This window comes from Nothoprocta perdicaria, unplaced genomic scaffold (assembly GCF_003342845.1).
Source record: "Nothoprocta perdicaria isolate Ctin4 unplaced genomic scaffold, notPer1 scaffold_13, whole genome shotgun sequence".
In the NCBI taxonomy this organism is placed as follows: Eukaryota; Metazoa; Chordata; class Aves; order Tinamiformes; family Tinamidae; genus Nothoprocta; species Nothoprocta perdicaria.
In genome coordinates, this window is record NW_020454427.1 from 6,370,553 (window position 1) to 6,384,977 (window position 14,425).

At 36.5% G+C, this 14,425-nt stretch overlaps 1 protein-coding gene across 1 annotated transcript; it reads left to right on the forward strand.

Annotated features, from left to right (window-relative positions):
* Nucleotides 1-968: 968 nt before the first annotated feature.
* Nucleotides 969-11,597, forward strand: MTNR1A (melatonin receptor 1A). Its single transcript, XM_026033640.1, has 2 exons — nucleotides 969-1,245; nucleotides 10,649-11,597. The coding sequence occupies exons 1-2, from the start codon at nucleotides 969-971 to the stop codon at nucleotides 11,515-11,517; spliced, it is 1,146 nt and encodes a 381-aa protein (XP_025889425.1). The 3' UTR covers nucleotides 11,518-11,597.
* Nucleotides 11,598-14,425: the final 2,828 nt, after the last annotated feature.

Consider the following 14,425-nt stretch of genomic DNA (forward strand, 5'->3'; position numbering starts at 1 on the left):
TATTAGTCATAGGGAGACGGAAAAAGGATTATTTTGTATTTTGGAGGGGCTTCTTTTTCATTCTTTTTCTTTGCATGAATTATTCCATGGACAAATTCAGCCATAAAACCCTATTATATAAAACAGTGACTTTCAAAGAGGTTCAAGGTGGAGATTTCATATTCATATCCCATATTCTAGTATGAAAATCTGCCACTAGTTATGTGGTTGTAACACCACCTTCCTGTTTTGTCTTACTTGTTTTTATCAAAGTACATACTAGAACTTAGATGGGAAGAGACTGTATCTTTTCATTTCCTAGGACACTGACCCTGCCTATCTATGCAATTTACAAGTTACAAAATTTACAATTACAAAATGTAATATTTCACATGCATCCATCTCTGTCATTCCCTGCTTTTTTCCTTTGCTTTGTTTTAGTCTCTGAACTGTATTATTAGCTTTACTTCTCTGAGCTACAATATTACTGTGATAGTAGCATTTTCTGCCCTTCTGCTTTCTCCGCTCTCCRATGCAAAAGCAATCGAGGGGGAAAACTACTCTTATCTCGATTCTCCTGTGATCCAGCTCAGTAGTGTGATCCAGCCCTGACATCAGCAGTGTTGTTATTCTAATCAGTCTCATACAGCTTGCTGAATTGTGCTGATCACCTTAGTGTTCTGCAACATCTAAGCAATACCTTGCTGGAAAACATTCTGTTCTGCGGGATATTTTTTTTTCTCCTGAATGAATCACAGAAATTAGAAATAGAAAAGATCAACCAGAAGGGGTAATATAATTTCCTTCTGTAAAACTGGTAAGCTTACTCAGGCGAATCCATTTGGTCTCTGCGATACTGTCCCTATGGACGAGGTTAATGTTCAAAAGGAGTAGATGGCTTGACCGTGAAATCACATCAGTGATTTGTTAAAAAAACAACAATCCATATATATACCTAAAGGACCAAAAACAACATCCCAGAGCTCAAGATGCTGTTGCGTGGCTGTTCAGAGAGACCTCAGCAGGCTGGAGAATGGAGCAGAGACTGGGCAGAGAAAAACTTCATGATGTTCAACATAGAGAAGTGCAAAATCCTGAACCTGGAAAGGAATCATCTGTTACAGGCTGGAGGGGAGCTTTGTAGAGAAGGACCTGGGAGTCCCAGCAGACAAGATGAAGAAGAGACAGGAATGTGCCCTTGCAGCAAAGGCAGCCAACAGCCTCTCGGGCTGCATTATGAATACCATGGCCAGAAAGCTGAAATGGGTGAYCTTTCCTTTCTGCTCAGCCTCACTGAGACACATGTGAGTGCTGGGTGCAGTCCTGGGCTGCGCAGGACAGGAGAGACATGGACATCATGGAGCAAGCCCAGTGAAGGAAAATGAATCAGGGATTGGAGCATCTATGACGTGCGGAAAGACTGAGAGAGCAGGCACTGCTCAGCCCAGTGCAGAGACGGCTCGCTAAGAAATCTTACCAATACTTCAAAATACTGAAGAAGCAAAGAAGATGCAACCAGACTGCTCTCAGAGGGTGCCCTGTAACAGGGCAATGGGCACCAGGCACAAATTGAAACACAGGAAAATCTGTTCAAACAAAAGAACTGTTTTTGCTGTGAGAGCGACTGAGCAGTGGAAGAGGCTGCCCAGTGGAGTCTCCCCATGCCAAAGATATTCAGAACCAGATTGAACCAGATCCTGAGCAACCTGCTCTAGCTGATCTTTTTTTGAGCAGGAGGCTGGACTAAATGCCCTTCAGAGCTCCTTTCCAACCTCAGCTATTCTATAGTTCTGTGAAAACATCCCCCACTATGTCTGCCCACCCTGGCTTCTAACCTCCACATGCAAGACCGCAGTGATGGTTGATTGTCTTCAATGTCATTAGTACGTTTATTTTATCCTATGACTTAATTCATCCTCTTCCCTAGTCTGAGTAACCAGAACAGAATAAAAGTTAAGAATGATTTAAACAGAATATTATCCTTTTAGATTAGATGTCATGACTTATGCATTTTGGTAAAAAAAGTGTAGAACTGGAAAAAAAAAAGTATTTACACACTGAATGAGACATGTAACTATAGTGATACTCATTTTGACTTGGAAAATGTGTGTATAACACTTCAACTATTTGTGAAACAGCAATTAAAACATTTTATTTTTATCAACATCTACTAGAGTTCTGTCAAAAAGTACTTCAAAAAATGAATCATTCACTTGATTTTAGAACTACTTATTTAACAAGTGTGGCTTTCATGGGTTATTTTTATATTGTCATATTATAAATACATACGACAATATTAGTATAAACCAATCTTCATACCACAGTGAATATATATATATATATATATCCTGGTAAATTTTTGAAGGCTTTTAATTATAGGAATGGAAGGCCTCCTTCAACTTGCTGCTGCCTCTAAAGCAAATTATCTTAGATATGAACATAATGTACTGACTTTCAAAACATAATATAGCAATATGTAATTTAATGGCAAGATGAGTATATCCTGAAGTTGACTGATAGGTCAGACTGCTAGAATTTAAAGTCTTTTTTCAAGCTACACTTCTTGGGAAAAAAAATAACAAAAGCCTGACTACCACTTAGATCCTTATGATTAGATCCACAAAGGGACTTCAGCCAAGTCCTACCTGCTTTTACATTAAGTGTGTAAATCTGTAATTGTGATCCTGGCCCTTCCTTTACTGCTGGTTTTCCCACCTGCTTTGTATTTCATGGCATCTAAATTACTCCAAGGGCTAACACTGCCCTTCCTGGCATCACCAGAAATACCTCAGTCTTGACAGTGCTGAGCTGTTCAAAGTCCTGTGTTCAAAGTCCCATCTAGTAAACCTAGTACTTTGTACAAGCTAAATATTCCTATAATGAGAGAGATCCAGTGTAAGAGGAATTTTCAAGGCAGCCCTGGCATGTCACAGAAAATGGCCAGAGGCAAGTTACATCCCCAGTCTGGAGCGCTTATATGAATTCAACTCCCTCTCTGCCTGACAGCAAAACTCACATCACTTTATTCTCCTGACTGAAGCACCCAGAATAGCACTGACAAATATTTTTTAGATTGTAAGGAGAGCGGTAGCTGTCTCAATCACACCTGTGTGATGAGACCACACAGAAAGATTAAAAATGATGAAGTCACAAAGACTCTATGGCATTTGCAAACCTGCAATCACATCTACATACTCTTTGGCTACAGCCAACTTGCAGCTGACACCAAAATTTCCCATTCTTTTATTCTAAGTATTACATAATTCCTCATTGTCATTTTCTGCCAACTATGTTTTCATGCATCTAATTTTCTTGGCCAGAAGATGGCATAGATATTTCAAACTAAATTGTTGCTGCAGCTTCATTGGAAGTTTCTGTATGATAATTACTATAATATAAATACCGTGGAGTGTATCAGTGTGATCTGTCATTTATGCTGTACTGGTTATGTCAAATTTTCTTCAACGGGCTATACACTGCAATGAATTACAATGCAGATTATTCTTACAGCGTGGTCTTTTAACACAACTATTCTTCCCTGTCTCTGAAGCCTATTGTTACGCAGTTCTGCAGCTGCCCAGACCGGTGAGAACACGAACACSCTGAATGTCTATCAGCTCCGGTTAAAAGTCAAGATCTTGCAGGATCTGGGCTAGGATATGACATTAACAGTCTCTGTCTTAGTAAGATTATCACTTATGAGCTTGGGCTATGAATATTTAATACTTTCTCCTCAGTGTCAAGCTACCTGCCTGACATTATTGCAGCTGAAGGCAATTGCCATGCCTGTAATTACAGAGCAGGCTTCATTAGTGTCTCCAACTAGATGACCATGGGTCTAAAAATTCCCTCCACTGTGAGAGACACGAGTAATTCTGGATGAGGTTATCTGAAAACTACCAAATAATATAAGGMTTTTTCTCAGGTTAAAAAGAAATAAGAAGAGGTTTCCTGCAAGTTTTAAGACAAAATGTGCCTTACGGACTTTAAGTCRTTTATATTCCCTTGTACCACCACTTGCAGCAGCAGGGTTAATTTGCTAATCAGAAGCAAAACCCACAGGCCCATCACGCTATTCAAATTTAATGTGCACGTGGACTTCTTGATTCAGGCCAGGTTTATAAATAGCGCCCTGAGTTTAAAAATAGGCATTTCATATCTAAGGGAGTTGATATTATGATCTGTAAAATGAATGAAGCTCCCAAGAGTAACTGGAGCTTATGTAATATTTATTTCTACATTTCTGCTCAGCTGTTTTATGTCATTTTGATGCTGAGCTGCAAGGACTGCTAGTTTCATAATCCTTTWAAACCTTTCTACAGTGAAGCTGGAACTGTCTGCACACTTTCTTGTCTAGGTAAACTTAGATGGCTTTCGGACTTTGGCTSACAAACAGTGGTCCTCCTTATGGATTTTTAATTTAATAGTTTTATTTGCATGTGACCTTTGTGGAATTTCCAACTGGGCTGCCAACTACCACAACTTCCCAATATTAAGTTAATCCTAGAAGGATTCTGGAGAGMTTTTTATTTTCTTGAAACCTTACTATTGATTAAGATCTAATGCGGAAGGGTTTCTGAACCTGTAAAACAAAGCTCTGTCCCCAAATGAACGAGCAGTGCATTAAATTTGCATTAGATACTCACAAAAACAGTTTTCACTCCTTGATTTTGTCGTCGTTTGTGACATTTTATACATGAAATACTGGTGCTAATGGAAGAACTTTAAGGACAAAAATGGTTGTAGATTATGATGAACATAAAGTGTTGGCATCTGTCATTGAAACACCATGAAGACAGCYCTATGACAGAAGCAGAGGCATGACCAACAGGTATGCCTAAAAAATGCTTTTCTAAGGAAAAGAAGTCCAGCTCTTGTAGCAAATTAAAGCAGACTGTATTGAATACTGCGCTCGRCCTTTGAACCTTGCTTGTTTTGTACATCAGTCCACTGCTTTCCTGGGACGGCTCGTATTCCAGATACAGAGATTTCCTCACACTTACCATTCTGTTGTGAAGGGGAGGAAATACTCATTTTCTAAGCTAGGTGTTTTGCCAGATGTTAGTATACTGTTGGGTTCAGGCTGTGAGGTGCCGTATTTTCATTTTCTACTTTCTGCTAGAGACATTCATTGGCATGCACACAATATTAGTCTTGTTTTCACTTATCAGCACACAGCCCCAGATTCATATTCTGAGCCAGGGCTTTTTATAGAATTAAATGAGATCAGTTCTGCACTAATGGGAAACATTTCAAAATGCTGCAAAATCTGTAAGCTATCCTTGAAGAAAATCAGTAAAAGTATTACAAGTAATCAGAAACTGGTGCTTTAAAATATAAATTAAAGCTCTGGCACTATTAAATACTTGAAAACTGTGGGCATAAAAATCTTGGCAATACTACATTTGAATAAATTACAACTTCCATAGAACTTGATTTGAATTTATAGCAAAGCAATCTATTAAATAAGCCTCATTATGAAATGATCAGAGATGACTGTTCACACATATGGCAGTATTTCAGAGGTGATAAAAAGACAGYGGGTAAGAATGGCAAGGACCTGCTAGGTAGAAATTAAATTTGATCTCATAATTGGTTAAACAATGCAACATTACTGTCCTTTTTCTTTGAAGATACATTTAACAAGTAAACATTAAAGGTTTGAACCAATGGCCACTGAAACGAAGCTTTGAACCTGACTTCAATGGAAGCTGCATCTACAGTTTAGTTTTGCCTAAAGGCAAAGCATCTCGTTAGCATAAAAATTTTGCACTCTCAGATAAATTTGGTACCACCTAAAGCATTAATGCATTAAGAGGAAATGTAATGTTATAGACTACAAAATGTAGCCACATTATGAAAACAAAATGATGTCTTGAAAAGATTTGCAATAAGAAACCGATAGATTRTTTATATGGGAAATGGAATAGATTAGCAGAAATAATGATCTGATCTGACAGTCTGACAATATTAAAAGATACAGATAAAATTTGAAAAACAGGGTAAGTAGTAACTTTGCCATTTTTTTGCCGCCAAAATGAGATCTTTTCCATGATTCATTCAGATTTCGTTGGCATAAAGAACTCTACCTAGAGTTTCTGTCACTTCAAAACATTCTTATTTGGTTCCATAGATATATTCTTTTGCTCAAACTAAAAGTTTTGAGAGAAAATACTTTTCAGTTTCAATATATGAGGAAATATTTCTGCAGAGTACAACTCTCTGTTATGCTCCTAAATTGGAATGTAACATTTGTCCCTCTACTTCTTTTTAATCTGCTGGAAAAGTGCTCAGCCTCTCAGTCTTCCAGTCCAAGCTAAGAAAGGAGTGACTGTAATTTTCTATGATTTTTCTGCACCTATATAAGTTTATAGAAAGTTCTGGAAACTATGTGATTCTCAGTAACTTCAGGATCTATTTAGCACTAAGTATCACAACCCACCCAGCATTTTGTCTATGTTTTGCAAGAGCAGTTGTTGTGGATGCACCATCATGTAGTTCTTATGCAATCCTCTTTTACCTATCATGACCATCAACATCATGACAATTAACCCCAAACACATTTTTTCCATTCCATTTCTGTCATATTTTGTTCTTGGAAAAGTTTAGTTATCTGTGAGAAAACTGATTTGTTTCCTGTTACATTAATACAGTTTTTTATTTGGACAGTAAGGTCTGATGTTTGCTGAGTAAAGGGGCTTCTTTTCAGTTAGAGCCGAGAAAATATTTAAAGGACCACTGCTTTGGCCAGCATCTAAAAGCACAGCCTGCCAAAGCTGGTTACCATTAGCTTATCTTTCTTCCCACATACATTTATAGCACAACAGCTGCTTAAGTTATTTAAATGGCAAAGTCAATAAATTGAACCTGTGCATCCTCAGTTCAGCCAACTGCTGTTTATGCATTGTAAGGCATCTTTAGTTACATAAATGACGTTTTTCCTACGGCATCCTGATCTCACTTTCTGGAGGGAATGAATACTTTTTGGTCATGAAAAGTTATGCAAAATTTTGGTGTTACAGGGTTTGGAGGGCTTTTTTTTTTCTTTTTCTTTTTTTTTTTTTTTCCCCCAATGTGGAGTTGTAGTCTGCTGAAACCCAATTCTAAAGATAAAAACTAGTTTATTCCTCCATCTTCCTTATGGTACTCACTCACTTCACAATAAACCGTATGTAAAGATTTCATAGAACATTAACTTCGTGGGTGCTTAAATGCAAGGTCTTTTTTAAAGTACTTATTTTATATGAAAACAGTCTTTCTAATTGATTGTTTGTAACAAAGAAGCTTAAAATACTTTACAAACATAATAAACTCTATTTTTTATTTGTATTGGCCAATGTTCCTGAGCTCACAAGCAAAACATATYAGAACTTAGATTTCAGGAGGTTCCTGAAAGGCAGGTAAAACATCCTCTCTGCAAGCAGGTACTGAGTTTCCACCCAGTTTTCTAGCTTAGCTATTTGGTATTCCACCTGACATCCTAACTGAAAGCGGAAAGTCTCAAATTTGAGTTTCCATACTTAAAAATTTTTCAAAAGACAGACTCCCAGGATGTACTGTTTGTCTGCAGCTTCTAAAGGAAGCAGTTAGTGTTTCCAAGATTTACAGGCAGAGGATCTAAACTGAGACAACCATAGCTCCCCATTTCAGGGAAAATTGAAATTTGGCTGCTTCAGAGACAAAACTCCACCATTTTCTAAACATTTAAATATTCTGAAGATCTTTCTCAGATATCCACATAAAATTCAGTATCCTAACTAACTCCTACAGTTTTCAATTACCATTTGGCTATCTATATGTCTCTGTCTTCTGGCCAGGTCCACCATCCAGCTTCATTCATTATCAATCTGCTTTCTACAGCTTCTATTAAGATTTTTTTTTCACTTCTGACCCAGTCCTAATACTGTCAAACAGCTTTTTTCCAATCTGTATCTAATCCAATTTTTCCATTTCAGCTTCATCTGTGAATGAGCAGATGGAGATTTCTTCTTATTAACTCATGCAGTGAATGTAATGGAAAGCCAGTTTCCAAAGGCCCTACCTGGTCAGTGATATTCCATTTCAGCTCCCACTCTCAGATCTTTTGCCCAGTCTTCTTCATGAAATGAATCATTTATGATCCAGCTGCTGATATTACCTTCAATCTGCATTAGTCCTCACAGACCAGTGTGAGGACATGAGGAACAGCATGGGAAACATGACTTTGCTCTCTTAGTTCAGTTGCCTGGTCCTAGACCCAACCGAAACCACATTAGAACTTCAAGGCAAGTGCTCAGACCTGTGCTACACCTGACTAATAAAAGCAGAATCTTTGTCTGTGAAAATGTAAGTCTCAGCTGAAAACAGGAAAGCTGATTTTTTTGAACACTTGTACCATGGCCAACCTATGTGGATTCACACACATTTCTTGTAGCCATGTTTTTTTCAGTTGCTCAAGATTTTGCCAACAGTGGTAATAAGAATATTAATCAAAAGTACCAGCAGAAGTTGCAACAGTTAGCAGAGAGAGAGAAAAGCATTTTATGTGAAATCTCTAGCTAAATTGTAAAACTACACTTACAAATAAGTAGGATTTTCCAAGAACTACATTTTAATATGGATGGTCTTTGTCTCACCTAGAGTTTCTATGGTGTTACTTCTGCAAATTTTCAACACTGTTTAAAAAAAAAAAAAAAGGGGGAAAAAAAAACCCAACAGTAACTTTTCAGTCACTTTCCCCTTCTCGGTTCTCGGTCATAAATTCTTTTATTCACACAGTGCCTTCATCCATTCTTGTATCAGTTGCCAGTATGCCAGGGTAGATCCTGAAAGCAATACTTCTTCCCTTTGTCCTCCTCTTCTGCTTTAAGGAGGTCTTATTTCTGCACTGAAAAGATCTGGAAATCTGCCAAAGCCTTCAAGAAAAGTGTGTATCACTCTGGCAGTAAACTCCAAGACAAAAAGAATAAACAACTACAGAAATCAACTAGAGAAAGATATTTATAAATCCAGATACAAAAAATTAAAAAAAAAAAAAAAAAAAAAAAAAAAAAGTAATCACTGAGGCCATTTATTCCACCTGTTCTTAGTTGGTACTAATTGTTGAATGCCAAACTCAATGCCTGTATCAAATAAGATTTACACAAAATGAAATAAGTGAAATCCTATGCCAAATAATGTCTACATTTCTATGTTTTTCTCTGTATTTGTAGATTTAATATGCCTCCCATGTAAAGCATCAGATTAGTGAGAACATGTGTTTTAAAATGTATCCAAAGAAGATATTAAAAATATATATTTTTAATAATTATAAAAGCTAAAATGCCCTATTAGTTTCTTTTTTTAATTTATTTTTAGCTGCTTGAACTTGCAGCACTCAAAATAAATGCATAAAAGTTTGCAAAAGCTCACATTGGAGTACTAACAAAAATTTGCATCATATAAAAAAAGGAAATATAGTTTCTTAGCGTTTCCAACAGGAGCTCATATTTGATCTTCAGTGAATAATCTCAGCATTCCAAAATATAATCCCAAACATACACATAAAAATGCACACACACATAGGTACACATACATGCATATGTAAGCTTGCAGATAGTATGCATATGCATACACATGCAAGTATGCATATATACACATCAATAGCTTTTTGTAGATATGTATGTATATAGCTGTTATTTAAAAAATGAAGAAAAACATAGCTATGTACCTCCTCAAAAACATGAAGAGTTGTGAGGCATTCAGATTAGATATATCAAAAGCTAATATTTATGTACCTAAAAAGATCAAAGGATTAATTCAGAACATATATTTATGATGGGTTCCATCATCTTTAAAGAACAGAGGCGAGTTCTTTCTTTTAAACAAAATTTAAAATAATCTCCCTTTGTTTGTTGTTTGCTTCCAAAAGTGAACCTATGGATCATTGCTTAATTTCCCAGTGAGGAGGCAGAGAAGGATGAGGGAACTGTCCTTGTTACCACCTGGCATCGCTTGTTTCATTGAAGAGCGTGTCTCTTTAGGAATTTTGGAAAAACAATGGAGTTGTTTGTGTTATGTTCAAATCTCAGAAATTCTTTGCTATAATATCCAAAGCTTCTACTTCCTAAAACATGAATTGCATGGGTTTAGTTACGTGCTATTCAGCAGATTGAAAAAGAGGGTATCACTGTAATGGAAGCTTGAAATACAAATAGTAAAGTAGATCCTTTCAGAGTGGAAAAGTTAAGGAGTGATTTAAGGAAAACGAATGAAGTTAAACATAAMAGGTAAATGTAAGTTTGGGAATGTATTAGTCATCATATTGTTTATGCTGATATTTCAATAAAGACCTATTAAAAGATCTAAAGATCTATTTAGGACCAGAGCAGCTTAAAGTAATGAATATTTCAAAAATTTCAGTTTGTGAGATTAGCAGAATCCAAGTAAATGAGATGACAAAAGTAAAAATTAATGGCAATTAAAACTTCAAAGTAGTTTTCCCTTAAAGGATGCACCTTTAAGTTGGGCTTCTTCCTCTTTAGATTAAAAATAAATCTCACTTCTGATATGTAAAAATCAATTTTGATCTAGAAAGTCAAAATTAAATATTAAGTCTTCTACTAAAGTAGGCCATTAAACAGTGAGAGAAGCACTGACAGAATAGAGCAAAAGAGAAACTAATACTTGTTTTTTTATATTTATTTTACAGGAAATGTATTTGTTGTAAGCCTGGCCATTGCAGACTTGGTTGTAGCAATCTACCCGTATCCACTGGTTCTCACCTCTGTGTTTCACAATGGATGGAATCTCGGATACCTTCACTGCCAGATTAGTGGCTTCCTCATGGGCCTAAGTGTCATTGGATCAATCTTCAATATCACAGGCATCGCTATCAATCGGTACTGCTATATCTGCCACAGTCTCAAATACGACAGGCTGTACAGTGACAAGAATTCCCTGTGTTATGTCGTTCTTATCTGGGTCCTGACCTTCGTTGCTATCGTGCCCAATCTGTTTGTGGGATCTCTACAGTATGACCCTAGGATTTACTCGTGTACCTTTGCACAATCTGTGAGCTCAGCATATACTATAGCAGTGGTGTTCTTCCATTTCATGCTTCCCATAGCCATAGTTACTTTCTGTTATTTGAGAATATGGATCCTTGTTATTCAGGTAAGGCGAAGGGTTAAACCAGACAACAACCCAAAACTGAAACCACATGACTTCAGAAACTTTGTCACCATGTTTGTGGTATTCGTCTTATTTGCTGTCTGCTGGGCTCCTTTGAACTTTATAGGCCTTGCTGTGGCCGTCAACCCAGAAACTATAATCCCTAGGATTCCAGAGTGGTTGTTTGTATCTAGTTATTACATGGCATATTTCAACAGCTGCCTTAACGCTATTATATATGGACTCCTGAACCAGAATTTCAGAAGAGAATACAAGAGAATTATCATCACTTTTTGTACAGCAAAAGTTTTCTTCCAGGATAGTTCCAATGAGGCAGCTGACAGGATGAGGAGTAAACCTTCTCCACTGATTACAAACAACAACCAAGTGAAGGTGGACTCAGTGTGAAAATGGGAACATTATTATTGTCATTCAACAACATCCAAAYAGAGTATCTGGTTTACTAGACCTACTATTAAATATTACAGCGAAATATCTGTTCTACACTGAAGGCACTTCAATAAAATTCCTTGCTTGGAACTTGGGATCCAAAGTTATAGATCCCTGACATATGGATCCCATCAGCCAATGATGGTTTTTTTCAAGTAACAACACAGTCATATTGTTTAGGATATTACAGGATTACATACAGATTTTTTTTTTTTTTTTTTAAATAAAGTCAAGAACTGGAGAAGTTAGAAGCAGAAGTACCCATCTAGCCTAACCCCATGAAAGAAATACAAAACTATTCCCACCACTTTCTACTTGCTTCTCCTTCCAGGCAGGTTACAGTCATGATTCTGAAACACCTGGGGAGTTATTTTAAAAGATGAAATCAAACCATGAGCAAATATATTGATGGGCCTACATTGGTGAAGTGAGAAGTCAAGKTATTTGAAAAGACTATCTAATCTGTTCCTGTAATGACCCAAAWAATTTATTTTTATAGAGATTAAACCCCACCAGCCCTCCTAGGAAAGGCATTCCCAATTGAACTGTCAATTTTAAAAAATTTTGTAGGAGAGAAATATATTTGATTTGTTGATTTCAAAACTACAAGGACAAGAAGGATAAACAAGAAAGAAAGAAAATAGATATAACTCAAAATCAAGCCATTTGGGGGAAAAAGGGTGAAAGAGGGGTGGGGAGAGAAACCTGAAACACTATTCTTCTTTCTGAAGAAAAAGGAATGCAAGAAATTTGAAAGTTCTCAGAGGAGGTTTTGGGGGTACCTAGAAACCTCCTAGGGGGTACACATGACTCTCAGGACAGGATCTGCCATATGGACTTTCCGCAGATAACTCTGTGGATGTCTCTTAAGGGTGAAGAGAAACACTGTGAGGTGAGGAAGCAAAACTAGAAAGTCTCCTGCAGCAGTGAGTCTATGTTTAGGTGGAGAAAAACAGCTTACCACAATAGGCTTCACCTTTTTAATTTAACAGACCAAGAATCTTTCAAATGATATGAATATGGCATTTGGTAGTTCCACTGACCGTAGAGAGAAGGGGCATTCAGGTCCAGAAGAACACTCCAAATGCTCTACCTTTTAATGCTCAAGTGTTCATACCCACCCTGGTATTCAACTATATTTGAAGTAGCTGAACGACAGAGTAAGTATGACTCCAGGCATCTCCACYGGACTGACAGTTTCTGAATGGCCTATTGGACATCTGTTAATCTCTGTTAAAATGTGGACTACATTTAAACCAATTCATTTGAACTTACTTGCTATGCTGGAAATTAAGTACTGATTTTTAGTAACTGAGACTTCCTAGAAAACAACTTTCACCTGTATTATATAGCTCCTTAAAATAGATACAAATCTAATACTGTGCCATCTCTTTTGTATCATATATTTATGTACCCTTTATTTATTATTAAGAATAAGCGAAAGGGAACACATTCATATTTACTTGAAAACTCCACTGATAYTTTGTCAACTGACCAGCTTCTTATCTTAAAGATAGGTGCCTCATGTTGCCACTCACTCATGTCAAGTTGTTAATAATCCTAATTAACCTTGTAAATCTTTAGAGCTGAACTAGCCGGTCAATGCATTGCCAAGGTGCTTGACTCATCTTTGTTTACATTCAAACCCTTGTTGCCAGTCAGAACCACAGTGTAAATAACTAGCTATCTTCTCTTGTGGTATCATCTTATGATGCGATATGATACAACATGATTAACAGCATGAATTATATCACAGCTTTGTTCACTGTGATTTCATCCTTAGAGGATGCTTAGCTCTGTAATTCTATCGCTTTGTGTGCAGTGATTTTAGAATAACAAGGGAGGTTATGACCATCTTATAGTAGTCACTTAAGAGAAAACACTATTTAAATTCTTACAAAACTTGCCTTATTTAAAGTATATTTTCAATGAAAATAATGTCTTATGATACATCTAGTAAAGTCACATAATGATAATTTCAGTAGTCTAATTATCAGTAAATTTAGAATTCTCAAAGATTTTTCACTTGCCCTTTCAAACTGAAAATGTATGTTTATCATGTCTACACATTAAGGAGCCTTGACAATTGTTCAAGATACTGTATACAACTCTGTGGGTTATCTGAGGAGTTAAAGTCCCTTTTAATTCACAAGTACTAAAATATATTTTTGATGATAATGAAAATGGTTTGCTATATGCAATAAAACGTATTATACCAAAGGTATATATTTTATTGAATAGGCCTGTAATTAAAATGGAGAGCATTTTTCAGAGCTGGTATTTTGACATATTTGTATTAAATCTAAAAATCACAGAAATGTGCATGTTGGTGTTGTTATGAGCTGCTAAATATAGCAATAATTTTAAGAAATTAATCTCTTGTTCTTCTTTCGGGGAGGGARGAATATTAGTCTTTAGAACTCAATTTCAATTATGGATGAAACCTCTGCACTTACTACCATGCAAAAGCAAGTTTTAGGTAAGGTTTGCAAAACAGTTCTCTGCAAAAGTGAAATACTGAGCACTGCAGTAATGATCATTTCTTTTAATCAAAATCTTTTCCTTCAAAGTGGTTGAAGTGATCCATTTAAGACAACGAGCAGCCTCCTTCCATAGCACTTGAGCAATTCATGAAATCAGACTTTTCATGCTCAGTAGAAATATGATTGATGAAAATAATTGTGATTTCCTTCACTTTTAGGAGATGACGTTAGGAACTTATCCAAAATTAAATGTTTTTGTGCAACTGAACAAGCCCTGACATGTTCTTACATTCCAAATCAAGACATTTTTCCTTGATAGAGGGCTAGTATAGGACACAGGTATTACTTAGAGCTCAGTATGGAAGCTTTAAGTACTGTACTTG

What these genes read in the sequence shown, in the direction of transcription:
- MTNR1A (XM_026033640.1), top strand. Translation starts at nt 969, where the DNA reads ATGCTGTTGCGTGGCTGTTCAGAGAGACCTCAGCAGGCTGGAGAATGG.